At 47.9% G+C, this 18,434-nt stretch overlaps 8 protein-coding genes and 1 non-coding gene across 9 annotated transcripts; 5 read left to right on the top strand and 4 right to left on the bottom strand.

Annotated features, from left to right (window-relative positions):
* Positions 1 to 56: 56 nt before the first annotated feature.
* On the top strand, positions 57 to 829 carry BDV38DRAFT_89467 (uncharacterized protein). Its single transcript, XM_032064097.1, has 4 exons — positions 57 to 310; positions 365 to 395; positions 475 to 766; position 829. Exons 1-3 carry the CDS (start codon positions 183 to 185, stop codon positions 625 to 627), a joined length of 312 nt encoding a protein of 103 aa, XP_031913196.1. The 5' UTR covers positions 57 to 182; the 3' UTR covers positions 628 to 766; position 829.
* BDV38DRAFT_247267 (flavin-containing amine oxidoreductase-domain containing protein) lies at positions 828 to 2,258 on the top strand. Its single transcript, XM_032054647.1, has 2 exons — positions 828 to 1,081; positions 1,143 to 2,258. The coding sequence occupies exons 1-2, from the start codon at positions 970 to 972 to the stop codon at positions 2,141 to 2,143; spliced, it is 1,113 nt and encodes a 370-aa protein (XP_031913195.1). The 5' UTR covers positions 828 to 969; the 3' UTR covers positions 2,144 to 2,258.
* An 84-nt stretch (positions 2,259 to 2,342) lies between these two features.
* Positions 2,343 to 2,414, top strand: BDV38DRAFT_t133. The gene has a single exon. It is a non-coding gene; the product is annotated as a tRNA-Arg (tRNA).
* A 955-nt stretch (positions 2,415 to 3,369) lies between these two features.
* BDV38DRAFT_283245 (uncharacterized protein) lies at positions 3,370 to 4,964 on the bottom strand (the record flags this gene model as incomplete). The annotated part of the gene is made up of 9 exons (XM_032060011.1): positions 3,370 to 3,791; positions 3,852 to 3,959; positions 4,018 to 4,041; positions 4,112 to 4,162; positions 4,218 to 4,374; positions 4,444 to 4,503; positions 4,563 to 4,615; positions 4,680 to 4,845; positions 4,938 to 4,964. 9 exons carry the CDS (start codon positions 4,962 to 4,964, stop codon positions 3,370 to 3,372), a joined length of 1,068 nt encoding a protein of 355 aa, XP_031913194.1.
* A 1,565-nt stretch (positions 4,965 to 6,529) lies between these two features.
* BDV38DRAFT_247264 (carboxylesterase) lies at positions 6,530 to 8,595 on the bottom strand. Its single transcript, XM_032054646.1, has 5 exons — positions 8,192 to 8,595; positions 8,093 to 8,125; positions 7,812 to 8,034; positions 7,697 to 7,755; positions 6,530 to 7,613 (listed from the first exon to the last, which is right to left on the bottom strand). Exons 1-5 carry the CDS (start codon positions 8,525 to 8,527, stop codon positions 6,642 to 6,644), a joined length of 1,623 nt encoding a protein of 540 aa, XP_031913193.1. The 5' UTR covers positions 8,528 to 8,595; the 3' UTR covers positions 6,530 to 6,641.
* Positions 8,596 to 10,641: 2,046 nt separating this feature from the next.
* On the top strand, positions 10,642 to 11,975 carry BDV38DRAFT_283243 (uncharacterized protein; the record flags this gene model as incomplete). Its single annotated transcript, XM_032060010.1, has 5 exons — positions 10,642 to 10,692; positions 10,755 to 11,030; positions 11,079 to 11,099; positions 11,159 to 11,273; positions 11,353 to 11,975. 5 exons carry the CDS (start codon positions 10,642 to 10,644, stop codon positions 11,973 to 11,975), a joined length of 1,086 nt encoding a protein of 361 aa, XP_031913192.1.
* An 894-nt stretch (positions 11,976 to 12,869) lies between these two features.
* On the bottom strand, positions 12,870 to 15,175 carry BDV38DRAFT_293140 (uncharacterized protein). The gene has a single exon (XM_032062182.1). The coding sequence runs from the start codon at positions 14,990 to 14,992 to the stop codon at positions 13,091 to 13,093; it is 1,902 nt and encodes a 633-aa protein (XP_031913191.1). The 5' UTR covers positions 14,993 to 15,175; the 3' UTR covers positions 12,870 to 13,090.
* Positions 15,176 to 15,992: 817 nt separating this feature from the next.
* Positions 15,993 to 17,059, bottom strand: BDV38DRAFT_293137 (aldo/keto reductase family protein; the record flags this gene model as incomplete). Its single annotated transcript, XM_032062180.1, has 2 exons — positions 15,993 to 16,888; positions 17,005 to 17,059. 2 exons carry the CDS (start codon positions 17,057 to 17,059, stop codon positions 15,993 to 15,995), a joined length of 951 nt encoding a protein of 316 aa, XP_031913190.1.
* Positions 17,060 to 17,458: 399 nt separating this feature from the next.
* On the top strand, positions 17,459 to 18,410 carry BDV38DRAFT_247261 (cupin domain-containing protein). The gene has a single exon (XM_032054645.1). The coding sequence runs from the start codon at positions 17,473 to 17,475 to the stop codon at positions 17,971 to 17,973; it is 501 nt and encodes a 166-aa protein (XP_031913189.1). The 5' UTR covers positions 17,459 to 17,472; the 3' UTR covers positions 17,974 to 18,410.
* The last annotated feature ends 24 nt before the right edge of the window (positions 18,411 to 18,434 follow it).

Raw genomic sequence — 18,434 nt, 5'->3', positions numbered from 1 at the left:
TCGCTGGCGATCTGGTGAGCTGGTGCAGAGATAACCCATTGTACCAGTCACTGAACGCCAAGCGGAGGTCATATGTACCAGATATATCTTGCCCAGTGCAGCCTATTAGTGGTTACAAAAGGCTCTGCGTAGCGCTCTTGTATTCCGTTCCAGAGTTAAACATCGTGTAGACTTTAGACAATATGCATTTCACGTTTTCAATATCTTCGAGTCTCTTATTAGCCACGGGAACAATACAGTCGGCCTTCGCTCATGTCGCACAACCTCCACCCGAAGACAGAATATGCACAGAAACTACAGTGGCGATCCTGTAAGATAATAATACCCTTTTTCTGTGCTGTCGCAGAGGTCTAACCTAACTCAGAGGAGGTGGGATGGCCGGTATCACAGCAGCAGTAAGTGGTATCATCGAAGCTGCCAACAAGTCCCGGAAAGGAAAGATAGGGTTGATTATTCATTGATTTATTTGACTAGCAAGCTTTGTCAAACGCATCGATTCACGACTTCGTCATTCTAGAGTATCGAAATACTATTGGCGGGCGCGTATGGAGTACAGACTTCGGTCAGGACAAGAATGGAAAGCCCTACGTGATAGAATTTGGTGCGAATTGGGTATGGCTCATGTAAACTTCCAAAAGCTAGAAGGCAATTTTGCTAAGTTACAAGCGCAGTTACATGGAGTTGGGACAAGTATAGCAGGTAAGCGCCCATAATCTATGTATTTGGTCTTTGCTAACTTCAGGGAGAAAACCCACTCGTAACACTGGTATGGAACATGCATTTTCATCTCTTTCCATGGATATAACTAACTGAATCCTACCTTGGCAGGCTAAAAAGCATGGACTCAACAACACACCGGACAATCCCAGCTCCGTCCTGACATATGACGAGACCGGCTACAACGACTACCAAGACCTGTTAAACACCTTCAGCAACGTGAAGGATGTGGCCTACAGAGATGCGGGACAGATGTTATTAGACAACATCCAAGATAATAATGCGCGTACCGGATTTGCCATGGCGGGCTGGAACCCCCGGCGGAACGATATGAAGGCACAAGCCGTGGAATGGTGGAATTGGGGTACGAAGCGCATGGGAGGACAAGACTTCGCAGCAAACCCTAACTAACCAATCATTAACAGACTGCGAATGCGCAGCCAGCCCCGAAGCCAGCTCATTTATTTTCGGAGTAGCCGCCGAGAATCTCACATTCAACCAGTTTGGTGAAGCTAACCACATGGTCGTGGATCCTCGCGGATACAGTACCATCATCGAACGCGAGGCGTCGACCTTCCTCCACAAAGAGGTCCAAGACCGTCGGCTCTGGCTTAACGCTCAAGTGACCGATATTGCATACTCCCAAAAAGGTGTCAAAATCACCAACAGTGATGGCAGCTGCGTTAGTGCAGCATATGCCATTTGCACGTTTTCTCTAGGCGTACTGCAGAACGATGTCGTCCAGTTCCACCCGGCCTTGCCCAAATGGAAACAAATGGCCATTCAGAAGTTCAGCATGGGAACATACACTAAGATCTTTATGCAGTTTGATGAGGCATTCTGGCCGACCGATACACAGTTTTTCCTCTATGCGTCGCCTACCACCCGCGGGTATTACCCGATATTCCAATCACTTTCGAAAGACGGCTTCATGCCTGGGTCTAATATCCTGTTCGTGACTGTCGTAGAAGAGCAAGCATACCGTGTAGAGAGGCAGTCCAACGAGCAGACCAAAGAGGAAGTTCTGGCTGTCCTCCGCGAGATGTTTCCAGAGAAGCAAATACCCGAACCAACCGCATTCGTATATCCTCGATGGAACAGCGAGCCTTGGGCGCATGGCAGCTACTCAAATTGGCCAGTGGGAACCACGTTAGAAATGCACCAGAATCTACGCGCAAACGTAGACCGGCTGTGGTTCGCTGGAGAGGCGACCAGCGCATCTTATTTCGGGTTTTTGCACGGTGCGTGGTTTGAGGGCCGGGAGGCGGGCGAGCAAATCGCTGCGATGTTGCAGGGTAAATGCTCAAATACCCATGATGAAGCTACTTGCGGAGATCGCACTCATTATGATGTTTTGCATGGCACGACACCAATAGATGCGTATACCGTGATCAACGGGTGGCCGGTTAACAGTACGGATCTATAATCAGGGTTAGACATATACCTATGATACATGGAGTTAGTACAGCATGGTAAGGCTATAGGTTATGGTTTAATAGCAGCTTCAATTCATATAAAAAAAGGCTGTATCCAGAATAATAAGATGAAAATTGGTATTGGGTAAAATTAACACAAAAGAACATGCGTTTATAAATTAAATATTTACCTAGTCCATCACAGCAACTGGGCGGCTGGCCTAATGGTAAGGCGCTAGATTTCGGCTCTAGAGATTGCAGGTTCGATCCCTGCGTCGCTCGCGCTAAATTTTTTCTTCTACAACATTTGTCTCTTTTTGTCTTCACCCTCTTTCTCTCACATTTTCTTTTTTATTCCTCTTCTTTTTGCTTCTTTTTACCAACCTTTTCCTTTTTCCTCTTCTACTCCTACGTTATTTTCCGTAGTTAGCCCAATATCCAGCGTTATCATCGCCGACCCCAATTTCCGTATGCTTTCTAACTCGGCGGTTGAGAGAATATATATCGCAACGGAACATGATTAGTGTCGTTTATGCACTTCATCACTACCAAATCTTACTTTTCTTGGATCCCTGCTGATCTTTCATTGCATAAGCTTAAAGCTCTCTTTTATTTAATCTTCTTCCCCAGATCTTCCCTTCGCCCATCCTTTTCTCTCGATTTATCATTCGAAACCCAAGTCCATAATATTCGTGTTAGGGGCTGACCGCCTTCCAAAGCCCCGTTTACCATTCTAGGACTAGACCCAAGAACTGCCGGCAAATACCCAGGTAAGCAGAATGCAGAAGGCGGTCAGGGCTCATGCTTCTATTGTATACATTTGCCTGTCGACCACCCTGCAGAGAAGAGAAACAAAAGAACAAGCATTATTGATGCTTCGAACAAATCATTTTGCATGTATAGTTGCTAGTACCCAGAAAATGGTAAGGCACAGGTCGGTTTGGTGACACTGTCCTTTCCTCCTATCTCCGTGTCATTCGTCATGTTAAAGCGATGGCTGTTAAACTGGTGCAACGAAACTTGGTATACGAGATTCAGGAGACATACCCTGCCATACTAGACCTTAGTATCCTATTCGACCTCCACATTTGTACTCCCTAGTACCGGGTAGGACATTTTACATAATTACATTAATCTCATGATAGATACACATACACATCATGTCAATTACTACGCACATACCACCATTAAACAACCTTTACAATTGAACCCAACCACTAAGAGTAGAAGAGTAGAATCAATGCTGTCTACCATTAACACTCGGCGACGAATACCTCCCATGAAAAACATGATACTCCGTCGTAACCGAGATACCCGCATGATCATCCACCGGCGAACAAGCAGCATCCTTCACCAACTCATCCTCGGAATCGTGTCTCGACAGCCCCGTAGGCGTACCATGCCCATCCGTAGCAGCATGCGACGCCACAGACGCCGTCACTTTATTCAGGGGCCCCTGTTTCCCGGGACCATTGGAGTGGGAGAGCTCGTATGCTCGGCTGCTGTTGTTGTAGTATGTCCCGCTGCGGGACTTCGAACCAAAAAAAAGAGTCCGGAGGACGGGGAGTGAGTTGGCGATTATGGCGATTGCCGTTTCGATCATTGAGACTGTGCAGGTTATCATTTGTTTGTTTTGCCAGGCGAAGATTGCGCGGATTACTGTGTTGTGGTTAGTTTGGGATTGGAAGGAGTGGAGGGGAGAGATGGGACGTAACGTACTGCTGGTGATGACGACGAGGATACCCAGCAGGAAGATGGACATCACGCCGAGCTTTTGCTTGAATGGCATACGGATTCGGAGCACTTGGGAGATCGGGAGACAGATAACTGGCGTGTTTTGTTAGTGTTGTTTCTGGGGTTGGATGGTTGGTGATGAGTAACTCACTGATTACATCACTGAAGATGTTAACTATAGTTGGTGAGATTGATGTTAGTGAGGGTTTCTTAAATGGAGAGGTATTTAAGCTGCGATAACATACACAAGATGGTGATCCAGTAATTGATCCGACTCTGTTTGCTGGAACATGCCCCTGCGTATTGTTAGCTTGCGCATATTGACTGATGTTTGGATCGGACAAAGCTCACGGTCCGGGTTATCCATATCCCAAATGCGGTCGACAGGAAAGCACTTGAAGATGATGTTAAGGAAGATGGTGAGCCACGTCGCGGCAAGTAAGGCGAGGACGACGTTGTAGATGCGTTGGTAGTGGGTTCGATCCGCCAGACGTTTGTAGAAGCAAACCTGCATGCACAACTAGTTAGTCAACAGCCCTTGTCTCCATTGCGCTCAAGGATAGGGAAGGGTACGAACCATGCCAGCCTTGATCAACCATAGAGAAGTCACATAGAGAGTAGATCCTGGAATGATCATCTGTAACAAACGGTCAACATGCCATGCGACACAACCGGGTTATCCAAGCTGCCACCAACCTTCATCATATTGATCATATCCGATTTTGACGCATTGGCCATGTCCGTCATGCCTACACAGCCAAGAATCATCAGAAAACCTTCCCCATGCATATCCAAACTCAAGTTATAGCCTACCCCAATTGAACATGAAATGCTGGATGATCAGATCACCGATCAAACACAGACAAGCCGCCGCGACGAGGTAATCGTCGACGTAAAACTTGCTGAACCTCCGCCATCGCACAACTAACCGTGTAACGAAGAAGGCACAAGCGACAATCGTACAGATGTACCATCCAACCTATTGTGTACGCGCCAGAAGTGATCGTCAGTTCACCGGTTTCCCGTGCCGATCAAAAGCGGAGGAGGGAAAAGGAAAAAAAAAGCACATACCACCTGTCCGACTCCCGGGTGAGCCATGGGGACGATCTGCAGGCGTTCCCACCGTTATGAAAGAGCGAACGAAGGATGGACTGCCATTTAAGCAATTGGAACGAGTGAATGCCGTATGGGCGGCAAAAGAGAGCGAAGGGGCCTTCAATTGTAACGTAAGTGTGCGGAAGACAGATTTTTTTTAACAAGGCCAACCTTGATAATATGGACCTGTTTTTGCGACTCAATTACAGTTGGTGGAATCCTGCCTGCGCACAGCGAATCGATTCCTCTCTCCCACTGGTCCAGATAGCATGGCTCGATAGAGAACTCTCGCGATGGCGAAGCTTAATCTTAGACAGTGCTAGAACACACTAGGGAATCACCGATACTATTGGGTAGGCATGGGGATGTGTTTTCCATGAGTGAGTGGGATCTTTGGAAAGGGCCTAATAGTCTGCTTAAACTTCCACGGTTCCAACAGCTCGGGAGACTGGATGGAGTGGAGAGTTTCCACTCAAAGTATGTCGAGGTTGCCGGATGCGGACAGTGCCGGAAGCACAGGCTTGGATCATGAAATCATGTCCCGAGTTGATTACTACCCTCACTCCAAATCTCCAACATGAGACGCGAGGTTACATAGCCTCCGATGTTGTGCTGTGGTTTCGGGACGCATCTAATTTCCCTTTTCTCGGCGACATACAAACCAGCCAACTACACTGTTCTCTATGTTTGATTTTTACAAATACACTTCTTACCCTGCGCAGATCTGTATCATGAAAGTCAAATATTAGCTGATGGTGGAGAGACCTAATATTGGTCCCTAACTAGGCTATCGACACACTGTAATGCGACAATGGAGATATTTACGATATAGGGAGAGACGACCGACACCACTAAATTAACAGAAAGGAGGCAGTCTAGAGACAGGAGAAAACACGAAAACCAGTTAGACCAACCGAGTTCAACACACCAATGCAGGGACAACGATCGATCTCGATGGAGCACTATTCTAGAAATTCCATATGCCGAGGTTCCAAGACAAGAGACTAGGCAGTCAAGTCATTAAATAGGAAAAACTTCGGCAGAATGACTTTGGGTACATACGAAATACAACTGCCCCGTTAATTCTGCCTAGTTTTCCTTTTCCTACACGGATCCTTTCCGTATCTGCCGCCGAGTAATCCAGTTTATAGTTTTGGCTAACGTATCTATGCTATTTTGTAAAGGGTTTCTTTGAGCTATAATTAAATTTCTACACGGGAACAAGGTGTGGTGGTTGAACTTTGAAAGTTAGGGCTAGCTAGGGGTGCGACCTTAGCAACGACCAAAAATCTTTTCAGCACCGAATCGCCCGTGATTATGGAGCGTTGGCCCTTTGCCCCACTATCTAACGTCCAATTGATCGTTAGCTTGAGAATGAAGATCCATTCCTAAAGTGAAACACGTGGCGTTGTTCCTGAATCGATCCTTCTACACGAGATTCTTCATGCACGATTTTTCTTTAGCGTGAATGGAGGAAGGCCTGGTCCCCTGGTCTGCCTGAGGATCATGCAATTCGCATTGGTGTCCCACCTGCTTGGAAAATTTTAATATGGAGTAAAACGCGCAAATACCGGTAATGTTCGTGCTTTAATTTATTATTGCCAATTAATTAAACCTGTACAATGGGTATATGTCTATTAATGCTGGATGCTAATGTCTAATTGCCGAATGATAAGAAATTTAGGAGGATTCGGCCAGGGTGACCGGGTTCTGGACCACGGGATACTTGGGGATGTTGGGATTGAACACGGACTGGCACCGGCCGTTGTAATCGCCGGTACTTCCGATTTCAATCGCCAACTCCTTGCCAGGAACACCCAGCTTAGCCAAGGGCCCATTGGTGGGCTTGGCTCGGTCCCAGCCAGGTCCCGCGCTGGGGTTCTTGATCCAGGCAACAAACCAGTTATTCATGTAATCAGCCAACGCCTGCTCCGCCTCTGTAACGTCGGTCAGTTTCGAGAAGCACTCATTGCCTCCGTGGAAGAAGGGCACCTCGCTTCCGTGCGATGGGCCGATTCCTGGGATACCTATGACGTTGTCGTAATCGCCGAACCAACGGTACACCCAGGTAGGCTGCTCGTTTGCACGGACGTCGATCAAGTAGTCAGTGGGACAGAAGAATCGAGCGTCTCCGTAGGAGGCGCCGCTCATGAGGGACACCGTTTCATAGTCTGAGGCGTTGTAGGCGGCCAGAAGCTCGTCGTCAGGCACATGAGCCATGTCGGCATCGAAGGTGTTAATCCACTTGGAGAAATCGGTGTTCTCGCTGGAGTAAACCATACCGAAGAGCTTGCCCTCCTGGTCGGAGTTGCCGACAATCAAGGGAAGCGACTTGGGGTAGTTGCCAGCGGCGAAGCGCGACTTGTAGTCAGAGAAGCGGGTGATGTTGTCCACGATCGGGGAGAACCAGGTGTTGGAGGTCGAGTTGAAGTAGGAAGTCTGGATAGAGTACATATCCACTTCACGAAGACAATCCAGGGTAGGGTTGCTGGAGTCACAGCTGAGTGTAACACCGGCGGCTTCAATATCCTGAGCCACTTGGGTCAAGGCAACGCCGGAAGGGGCGATGGCGGGTCCCGACTCGGCATTCGCCGACATTTCGATCGCACCCGCCAGGAATGTCTCGGGATGATTCCACAAGTAATGATCAACCTACAACAAGATAAAATTAGCCACCCGGGACAATCCTCCGCGTCGACTACCCATCTGGGGCGAAGGATTTGTGAATTACTCACATGAACAGCGCCGGAAGAGTGACCACCCAAAACAATGCGGGTCTTATCACCACCAAATCCTGCATAGGCAGAGATGTTAACCCATGATCGAGGGACAGGGAGACTTTCTACATACCTCTGATGTTGTCGTAAACCCACTGCAAAGCCATCTCGACATCGAGAATGCCAAAGTTCTGCGATTGTCCTTCGAGCTCGGGGGCGCTGGGAGAAGCATAAATGCTCTCACGGTAGTTGACGTTCACGTAGATCACGTCCTTGCGAGCGAAATTGTATCCTTGCCACTGAGCATTGCTGTTACCACCAGTAACCATTGCGCCACCATAGATGTAGACAAAGACCTGTGCATAGGTTAGCCAATGTTCTGTAGAAACCCCGATGGAGATAGGAGAAACTCACAGGAAGATTCGAGCCGTTCTGAGGGGTCCAGATCTGTACAAAGCAGTTTAGGTCAGTTTCCAATAGCCAAAAAAACAACATCAGTACAGGGCATAATACATTCAGGTTCAAGCAGTCCTCGCCCTGAGCAACAATCTTGTTGCCGGACATAGCCTGCGCACAGGAAGGGCCATACGAGGTCGCATCGAACTCAGCCGTGGCGGACTTCGTCAAGCTCTGGGGAGCCTTCCACCGATTCTTACCCGCAGTCGATTGCGCAAAAGGGATTCCCAGGAAAACATTGGTACTGTTCTCCACGAATCCCTTGACAAGACCTTGCTCGGTTAAGACCGAGGGCGTGCCGTGGAAGGTGGCACCAGCGCGGCCCTCCAAAAGAGCGACAGCAGTGATAGCGAGGCAGGCTGCCCGCTCAAGAAGATCCCAGATGACACCCATGGTGAAATCCCTTCAAGACAGAGGTATATGGTGAACCGTAGAGGGGGAATAAGGGGATGGAGAGAGTCCGCGGCTATTTAAACTAGACTCCTAATTTGACTTTTATGCTTTCGGGGCTGGCCCGGCCGGAAGAAGAAATCCACGTTTGGCCTCCCTAACCCTAGTTCGATTTCGAATCCTACCGTTCTTTTTCTCTGATTCCCCATTCTGGTTTACCCAATGGAGTTCCACAGTAGCGTTTGACATCGGCTAATCGATTGTCTCAGCCACGTGGTAGCGATAAACTGGGCCTTGATCTAATGAATTTTAGTGCTTGGCTATCGGGTCCCACCCTCGGAGAAGAAGAGCCGGTTCGCTAGGCACTGGTTGGGTTTTTCGGCACAGTGTCATCATTAGCAAATATTTTCTACAGACGCGATTGTTATTGCTTTTTGTTGTCTCTAGCGCCAACTCCCTCGTGGCAATATGGGTTTGTTGGTGTGGATCTCGCGCTTTCTCTCAACGCCTCTCTCGGCGCCTCTTCGTGTTTATCAAATTTTTTTTGCCTCTCCACTATCATTCCGGCTGCCATGAGGCGCCAACACGTAATAGAATCATGGTAGAGAAACGAGTGTGTTTCTTCGGATACTCCAATTCAACCCTAAGTCCCATCATGCCCTTTGTAGTTGAGGGTATCCCTTTACTGTTTACCTCTCAACCTTGAAATTAAGTTGAGTCTATGGGCCTAAACTCCAGGTTAATATAGACTATTGCAAATAATCCAAGCCAAATCGCAGACAATGTAAATCCTCGCCGTATAAGAACATACTAATCTCACTTAATCAAGAACCTTCTGCATGACATTTCCTTCCGAGCAGATCCGCACGTGGGAATCGAAATAAAAAGTGGACCTTAATAAAAAAAACAACACGCCTTTCTTCCCACAATCCTCGACATGATTCCTTCCCAAGCACTCTGCCTTTGCCATTATCTAAACATCACCTCCCTATGTCCATAGCATGTGAAATGGAGGAGAGGTGTGATCAAGCAGCCACGTAACAAAACTGCACTAGATTTTGAAATGCAGTATGGTTATAGAGAGCAAAATGACCCCAGGAAGGGTAAACAATGGTTAACTGAAGCGGCGGACCATCTGCTAAAGTTAAGGTGGAACGAGAAACTACCTTGGTTGAAGGTAGCAAGGTTATTCTTAGACCAATTTCCGGAAAGAAGCCCGGGATTAATCCAAGTATACTGGAGTAGAACTGAAAAGAAAAAGTGAGAAAAAGTTATATATTCTGGTTTTGTTTCGTATCGTGCAGAAGAATATCCCTGAAGGTTATAGAGTTGGGGAAGGATAGCAAGTCCAACCCTCCAAGATCTCAAAGATTTGATTCGCTGGCTCGTCAAGTCTATAAAGGACAGACTCGATCCAGACGACACTGCTCTTCTCTGGGTGCAAGAATTCGTTTGTGGCTTTCTCGAAACCTGAAAACTAATCCCGTCCCATATTGCCGTGGAACTACACTATATACGGCTGCCTTTGTACATGAAATGGTATCATCCTAATTTTGTGCAGTGAATTAATAATACTTTGGCCGAGAATGGTATTATCAATGCGATCAGAAGGCCTAAGGACGGTTCTTAGTCAATTCAGAACTCACTCGAAAGCACTTATAAGCAGAAGCGAGATCTTTGAATGAAACATGATCATTGATCAGAGCTATAATAAGGAATCTAGTGGCCAGTGCTCTTGAAAAAAAGATAATATAAATTACAGATATCCTATAGCAATATATCAACGCTTATAGGCATCCAGGCTGATTTATACCCATGCTATACTTACCATCATGTGGCTTTGAACGATCGTTTCGAGCCACTTGGCAGTGAATAACCTGCCATTCTAAGTAGAAAGTCACTTATCTCTCTTTATTCACATATTACCTCGTCCACTCATGTCTGCATTCCTTTCTCATCCATCCCTCTGAGTCATGTAGGATTAAAACTATTTCCTTCACCTCTTTAACCTTTTGTCTGCTACCGTTCTCGTCTTCTATAGACAGATAAAATTGACAGCCCGGTCACCTTACAGCAGCCATTCAGTCTTCACATCCATAGTTTCCATAAACACCGATATGACCACCGTGCGCCTGAGAAGTCCCGATGGGAATCCTATTGTATTCGAGGTATGTTACATCAACGATTCGTCTTCTCCCTACTTCGAGTCTCATTAACCATTCCAGCACAGATGCCTGAGAACAGCACCGTGGCAGACCTTGTGAAGAGGGGATTCCAGGAGCTTAATATTAGACCTGTGGAGTTTGTCGATGCGTATATAGGTGACCAGCCTCTGCCAGCAAATGACTTACTCAAGGCACACCAGGAGGCCGACGATACCGCTCTTGCAGTGTACTTGGCGCTCCCGAATGAGGTGCTGTACGAATACACGCGAGCGGTCGCAGCGCTGTCCAACGATAATGATTCCTTCACTCCTGGCGAGGAGAGAAATACGCCAGCTCAGACGGTTCTCACGTACTTGCGGCCGCTTATGGATTTTCTCAAACCCCCCTAGAGACTGGAACAGCGTGAATATGTATGATATACTCTTTCCTGGTTGGGTATGTCTACTGCAACAGCTAATCGTGGGCGCAGATCACCTCCGATAGCGTCGACGAGGTTAAGGTGAACTGGATGTTCCAACTTGAAGAGATGGTAGAGTCGCTAAAATTTCCGGATGCTGAATCGCGCGAGCTACCCCAAATAAGCAGTATGTATTATTATGTATACACCAGCCCAACTGCCTTCAGGCGATGTTGAATTGACCATGTCGGCATTTCTCTATATAGTCCTCTGGCTGGACGCGATTGCTAGGGCCCAGTATAACGCCTACAGCGAACGCAGGTCTCGCACTGTGATTGAGGCCTTTCTGATCCCCGCCCTGGCAATGGCCAACACTGGCGTCAACTACAGCAATCACGAACCTACATGTATTTCTAGCCTCAAACCTCAGCCCCTGGCGGAATTTTCCCTAGTTCCAGAAGCAAAGTTGGTCACGTCTGTCGAGTATACCTTCAACTCCAAGGCCAAAACAATATATCATATCAACGGTCGTGTCGACTGGGGAATCGGTGCTTACGATGTTACTACACGCAGAATTAAACTTCTTGTCGCCATCGAGGCCAAGTCTCAGGTCAACTGGGGAGAGGCACGGGGCGAGTTGCTTCTATACATGGCGACCATACAAAATGAGCGGAAGGTCAACAGTCAACGTATGGCTCCTGTCCATGGCTTTTGCAGTGATGGGGATATATATCTGTTTGCTATCCTGCATGAGAATTCCAAGTATCAGTTCACCAAGCCGCTCCCGACCGCTTCCTACGAAGAACGATGCACCGTTTTTAGCAACATGGTGTACATTCTTCAGCAGGCCAAGGCTGCAGCAGCTAGTATCTGTGAACTCCCGCATTAAAGCTATCCAATACATCTTTTGCCACGTTGTCACCTCGAAGTGCTATCGAAGTCGGTGGTAATGTCTAACCCTTTCCGGTCGTCCCCTTACCCTAAGCTGATGGCAAGCAGGCGCACGAGAGACGAGCACCGACACTTTGACACCTGCTGGACCATTTGAATACACGGGCACCAGTCGTAATCGTAGGCATGAGGAATGATGCCGGGGGTGGGATATTGGTCAGTTAGCTGCCCGTGGGATATTGTTGGGATCTGTATTTAAACCTGCAGGACCGTTGATGCACATTATGTGTTAAGTGGCAGACCAGATATCTTGTTCTTATATCTACAACTTGCAGTTGTATAGGGGATATAGAGAATTGGATGGATGACCGTAGATCATAACCTTTGTCAATATTACGGCCGGTATCTAGCTGGGAAATGGGTAGGGAGTGATGGTAAATCCATTCTAGTTGGAGCTCTCTTCGAGAGTTACAGGCATTTCGAGCATTGTGACCGGTTCCCTCATTCAGCACTCCACATCATTCATGCAAATACTAACAATCCGTACAAGCTCTTTAGGCTACTCAATCAATCCACCATGAGGTTTCCAGTCATGTAAAGCTACGAGGTCAACAGAAGGAGGGAACGAGACTTAAATAGGTGGTCGAACTACAGGAGATGCTGCGACGGGCACGACGCGAAGGTTGGAAACACCAATCTTGCAATGGCTGGGGTTTATGGTTGGACCCCACCACGTTGTTGGTGTGCCCGAAGCTTCTTATACTAATACTAGTACCTGTATCTATGCATCCCATCCCGAGAGGAATATCTAGTTGTAGGGAAATTGAATAATCAAACATGGGTGCATCTTTGTATGTACATACGTCAGCTTTGCTATAAAGTAATAGGGATGGCGGAAGATCACAAGTGCAACATGATGAAAAAGATGGAATGGGGCAACCCTGAACTTCACATGTCCTTCATACACAGAATATGTACAGGCAAAGCTGCCTTAACTAGTTATATACAAGCAGCTTAGTATCACAGCCAGCTCTCCTCGACGCGAGATAGAGCGATTCGCCAGAGATCACCAGACGCAATCACCGTAGCGTGAATGATTGAGCATGACCAGTTTCAGGTTCCATTGGCCGGCTGCTTCCAGACCTTTCCATCGATAGTGGTAGTCAAGGTCCCGTTTGCATTGAAGATGTTGGTCATGGCATCAATTTCCAGATGGAATCCACCGGGACTGGTCTTCTTGCTTCCGGTAACTTGTCCGGTAGACCTAAGGTCGGAAAACCAGTCTACCTTATTTATCGTCATTGATGTGACAGTATTGGTGAACCTTTCAGACCCTTCGATAACATGCAACCCATCATCGGAATAGTTGCGATAGGTGACTGCGATGGTTTTGATCGCCGTGGGAATGGCCTTGTCATGAATAATCGAGACAGAGGCTGAGCCTGACACCTCTCCTTTCAAAGTGTAATTTCCTTCAGCAGGAAACGGACGGTCTGGTAGAGCATTTTCGGGAACATATGGAACACCCCAGGGAACTTCATCAGAGATGGGAGCAACTGGTTCAAGGTCGAGCGGCTCACGGCTGGTAAGGTGAGCAAGCATCAGGCGGGTGACACGGCCACCTGGCTCAGTGGAATTAGGGCATGGCAGAGGATTTTGTCCGCCACAAGAAGGGGAAACGACGAGATTCTCGAAGTATGCAATGCGCGTGCCGTCATGAGACCACTTTGGGTCTGCCCCGGCGTTCCAATTGGGGTCGTTGATGCTTCCAGGGCTGCCGTCGCCGTCACCGTTGATTTGCTGGCCGTAGTAGTCGCCGCGGTCCCCATTGTGATCCAGGAGCCAAGGTCGGAAAAATCGTCGAGGACCATTGTTGCGAGTGGAAGAGGCAACTGTAGTAGCTATCAGGTCGATGATCGGTGGAATGCCACGCATGCCGGCCATGAACATCTGCCGGCCAGTCCCCCGAGTATCGAGGATGACTTGCCACTTGTCGTCGGGAGAGACGTCCATGGGGTCGACATACTCGGGGTGGTCTGTGATCCGACGCACCTTTCCTGTTGTCAGGTCGGCGGCGAATACGTCGATGTTGCATGACTCGACAGGGTTGCCGATATACGTGACCTCTTTGCCACGTCCGGTAAATCCTCGAAGCTCGCCGACGGCAATGGCCGACCGGTTAAACAATAGCTGGTTGCCTTTTGTGCTGATAGGCAGTGGGTTGTCCGGACTATAGAGTCTGGTAACGTTAACCAGATCATATCGGGCTGAGCGAGGCTCGCCAGTCTTCGGCGAGGGGTTAAACTCCAGTCGACTAAAGTAGCCAAACTGTCCTAGTTGGCCATTGGAATAAGTGAAGGAATTAAATCCCAAGTGCACATTGTCCGGATGTAGGCGCAATTCTCGTATATTTCCTCCGGCTCCCGAGCCATCTGCCTTGATATTCCAACGGATTGGGTAGATGTGCACTTTATCCGGTGTACACTCAGAACTTGCGAGCAGCGCCGAGCCACAATCAACGATGTTAGTCCCAATCAGGGCCCTCTTACCATCCAAAAAAGCTTGAGGGTACGGAGAGAGCTCTGTGCTGCCGACCTTGTTTTCTTCCGGTACACCACAGGTAATACACTTCCATGGGTCACCGCTAGGAAACTTGGTCCCATCGGCCTTTATCAGAGTCAAATGGGTACCATTATAAATGCTAGCCGGATCAGGAGCTGCTGGGGCTCCTGAGAAGTTTAAGCTGACAAGGACATGGTTGTTATCAGGAAGAAAATTTCCACTTTGGATCTGGGAGGATTTGAGCAGACATCCGGTCCGGTGAGGGCTGACTTCGGGAGTACAAGAGCCCTCCTTACTGTCGGCGACAGGAGGCAAGGGAAGTTCGGTGACAACAATGGGTTCTGGTACGGGGGGACTTAAAATTTGCTGGTTGGTGTCTCTATTGCCATGTTGCACCCCGGCGACACTAGAAATGATACCCAGAAAAGCAGTGGTGCTTGCGACAACATGCATTTTGGACGATGTGCTGGATGTTGAACACCAAACGGGAGGAAGAGCTAACCCTCATCTTTTATAATCTGCCATGTGGAAACGATCGGTTACCACTTCTTCCGCTCAGCAGGGGTTCGATCCACAGTGGAAACCTCTTCTCTAGGGTCTAAGTATAGAGATAGCAGATGAGTTCGGCTACCCCGGTTTCTGAGTGGTCGATCATTTCTATATGTGGCAAAGTAAAGTCCAATCGTACCCGTATTCTTTCCCTATCATGGCAGACTTCCGTGTTCTATACCAAAAAAGGCAGGGTTTACGGATGCGAAATATCTGGCAAACAGAAAACACTCCTATGATCTGCAGGATTGTCGTCTGTTCATTTCTGACATAAGGAACAGTGTTGTATTGCAGGAGCAGTGCATAATTGAATCTAATATGGCCCTTCACGTTTAAGGCATGTAGACCGACGTGCAGACGCCAACTCCATATAGCTTCCGCATCTGCGTATAGATTGAAACGTTTACAAAAGAATGTCTTACTGTATGTCTTCACATGCTTTGGAACTTCTCAGAATGACGTTGCAGTCACCATAGTCTATCTCTCATTGACCTAACAAAAAAGGAGTCCTGCAGCTATAGTACCTGGCTCCAACCGAGGTTGCATTGGGTTTCCTGAGTCTCCTGTCATGCAATAGCAGGGCTTAGGACATAGTGGCAAACGTTTAGTCCGGCTGTAAGCCGTTACACATAGAATGCCAGCTTGCCTGACGCCTGGCACAATGGATGGGATAATGAGTAATGACCTGTTGACATGACTGTTCACGCCGGGTAGTTCTGAGACATCGCGGACATGGATTCTCGCCCACTTAGTCTTATAATTGAAAAGCACGGGTATTGGGCAGGAATTTCCTATAATAAATTGTCTTTTTATTATTAATTGGAAGTATAGCATATATGTATTCATTATAGAAAAGAATCCTCCTATTATTCTTGGATTCCCAGAAGAACACGATCAACGCATTCTAATGCCAGTATTTTCGGATCGGCTCTTGGATGAGCTGCCAAGCCTGCTCCATCGCTTGCGCTACATCCTCAGGAAGAGGCCCTTTTTCTGAATCAGCCAAGTTGCCTTCTAATTGCTTGACACTGCTCGCTCCGACAATTAAGGCATCGCCGCGCTGCTTACTCAAGACAGAGTGATGTACCAGCCAACGGTAAGCGCATTCAGCAATGGTGAGATCGTGCTTCTGAGCAGCTGCTTGGATAATCTCCAGCGCTGCGAATGTAGTCTTGTTCCAGTAGCGGTCATTCATCGTGGAGCTTTGCTTGTTGTTGGGATCGTAGCGTGCACCGGCGTCGAAGGAGGTCGTCTCCAGTTTGTAACGACCGGTAAGTAATCCACCGGCCAAGGGTTGAAAGGCATATAAGGCAATATTGTAATGGCGAAGACAGGGAAGTAACTCTGCCTCAATCGCTCGGTGAAGTGGGTTGTAGATGCCCTGATAGACTGACGGACGAATCCAACCATGACGGTCGCAAATTTCACACATTTTGGCGACTTCCCAGGACATGAAATTACTGATCCCAAGGCGCTTAAATTTGCCTTCCCGATGTAATTTGTCAACTTCTTGCATTGTGACTTCGAGTGGTGTGTTGCGGTCCGGCGCGTGAAGGTACCAGAGGTCCACGCTGTCCGTGTTCAGCGCTTCAAGGCTTCGGTTGAGTGCTCGTCGCAGATCGTCTGCTCCAAGCGTGTAAGCATCAGGACCTGCAAACCAATTTGCTGTTGGGTATATCTTCGTGTGTATCCGTAAGTTCCTCTCCTGCCAACCACTTTCCCCGAGAAGAGATTCAGAGGTGCCGTTGCCGTAGGCGCGGGATGTGTCGATGTCGCTGTGACCATGTCGTTGGAAGACATCTAGAACATCTTTAACTTCTTCAGGTGTGGTTTGTCGGCAGCCATCCAGACCTGATAAATCGTTATAAATCGTTAATATACAGTCAGTCGGTTGATGCACGGGCGCGATAACGTACCTGCTTGGCCGACGGTCATAGCCCCAAAGACGATGTTGATGCTGGTGGATGTCATTGCACTATTTTCAATACTAATGAGGTCTTCGTACACAAGAATAGATGAATCGAATATCTCTAACAATGATGAACACAGGTGGGCAATCCCTTTATATCTCCCAGGGGGTTATTCCCGATAAGTCCGGGTAAGTCTTTAATCCCGTTACTTGAATCACTGTCCAGGCTTTCTCTGGACACGACCGAATCAAGTATATATCCATACTCCACCAGACAGACATACTTCCGAAACTCTGGATATGAAATTTTTTGAGATGGTGGGTCTATAGCAATTAAAGTGGTCAGCAATCTGCAGCAGTCGGACTTTACAGCGGACTTAAGGGTTCCCGTCTTCTCATTTAAAAGTCAACCACAACTCTTGCCACTATAGAATTAACTGTCATAATTCATTACTGCTTGCGCCTTACATAAAACATGGCTGAGCCTACAGCATCATCCCTACCACCTCCCCGCCGAGTTGTGACCGGCCACAACGCCAACGGTCAGGCAACAGTAGCCTTCGACTCCCACCTCACGCCGCAGCCCGTGGGAGATGGCAACAACTTGACAATACTGTGGTCGACGAGTGAACATCCCGCAAACGTCAGTGGCTCCGAAGATGCAGCACTATCGCCTCGGAGTTGGCCACCCACGGGCACTGGAATATCCGCTTATGATTTGCCCCCGAAAGCAGAGGGAGTGTTTCATCGCTCTATTACGCTTGACTACGTGATAGTGGGCAAGGGAAGCGTTGTTTTGAGCTTAGACGATGGCTCAAAAGTGATATTGAATGAGGGCGATGTGGTTGTCCAGCGAGCAACGATGCATGGTTGGAGCAATGTAACCGACCAGTGGGCACGGATATATGGAATGATGGTCCCAGCGCAAGCGCCTATTGTGAATGGGACGGAACTGAAGGAGGATTGGCCTTTTTGAGACTTCATTTGCTCGTTTTGTTTACCGGCGTTTGGTCGCTCGCCTGAGAAAAGGGTTTCTTCTGTGTCATTCAACGAATTTATCACCTGGACAACTATGTCGATCTCAGATGTGGAACGAGAGGTCTATGTTTCCCAATTTGGTATATTCCGCCACAGCTGTTGTGAAGTGCCCTTCGGGGTTAGGAGACAGCTGGGCAAAGTTGTTCAATTTCAACTTGGTGGGCGAATTAGAACTCTATGACTTTTCTTTGAATATCTATTGCAGTAACATCAATGGAGTTCGAAACACAGCTTGATATTCTCTGCTGAGCGTTTCAGTACTCGTTAAACTGGTATCATATATCTATGGTCATTATTCTCGGAGCCTGTCTTTCCACCTTTTGCCATTGATAGAAAAAAGTACGTGAAGCATTGATTATTAGCAGTAAAACTTAGCCCAGTCCACGTGACACTATTTCA

The sequence above is a fragment of the Aspergillus pseudotamarii genome (assembly GCF_009193445.1).
Source record: "Aspergillus pseudotamarii strain CBS 117625 unplaced genomic scaffold BDV38scaffold_29, whole genome shotgun sequence".
NCBI classification, from domain to species: domain Eukaryota; kingdom Fungi; phylum Ascomycota; class Eurotiomycetes; order Eurotiales; family Aspergillaceae; genus Aspergillus; species Aspergillus pseudotamarii.
This window is presented reverse-complemented; position numbering and strand designations above follow the sequence as displayed.

Coding starts and splice junctions, on each gene's coding strand:
- BDV38DRAFT_89467 (XM_032064097.1), top strand. CDS start 183: ATGCATTTCACGTTTTCAATATCTTCGAGTCTCTTATTAGCCACGGGA. Junction 311..364: donor GAAACTACAGTGGCGATCCT/GTAAGATAATAA, acceptor AACCTAACTCAG/AGGAGGTGGGATGGCCGGTA. Junction 396..474: donor TGGCCGGTATCACAGCAGCA/GTAAGTGGTATC, acceptor TTATTTGACTAG/CAAGCTTTGTCAAACGCATC.
- BDV38DRAFT_247267 (XM_032054647.1), top strand. CDS start 970: ATGTTATTAGACAACATCCAAGATAATAATGCGCGTACCGGATTTGCC. Junction 1,082..1,142: donor CGTGGAATGGTGGAATTGGG/GTACGAAGCGCA, acceptor AATCATTAACAG/ACTGCGAATGCGCAGCCAGC.
- BDV38DRAFT_247261 (XM_032054645.1), top strand. CDS start 17,473: ATGGCTGAGCCTACAGCATCATCCCTACCACCTCCCCGCCGAGTTGTG.
- BDV38DRAFT_293140 (XM_032062182.1), bottom strand. CDS start 14,992: ATGCATGTTGTCGCAAGCACCACTGCTTTTCTGGGTATCATTTCTAGT.
- BDV38DRAFT_247264 (XM_032054646.1), bottom strand. CDS start 8,527: ATGGGTGTCATCTGGGATCTTCTTGAGCGGGCAGCCTGCCTCGCTATC. Junction 8,035..8,092: donor AGAACGGCTCGAATCTTCCT/GTGAGTTTCTCC, acceptor ACCTATGCACAG/GTCTTTGTCTACATCTATGG. Junction 7,756..7,811: donor GGTTTACGACAACATCAGAG/GTATGTAGAAAG, acceptor CTGCCTATGCAG/GATTTGGTGGTGATAAGACC.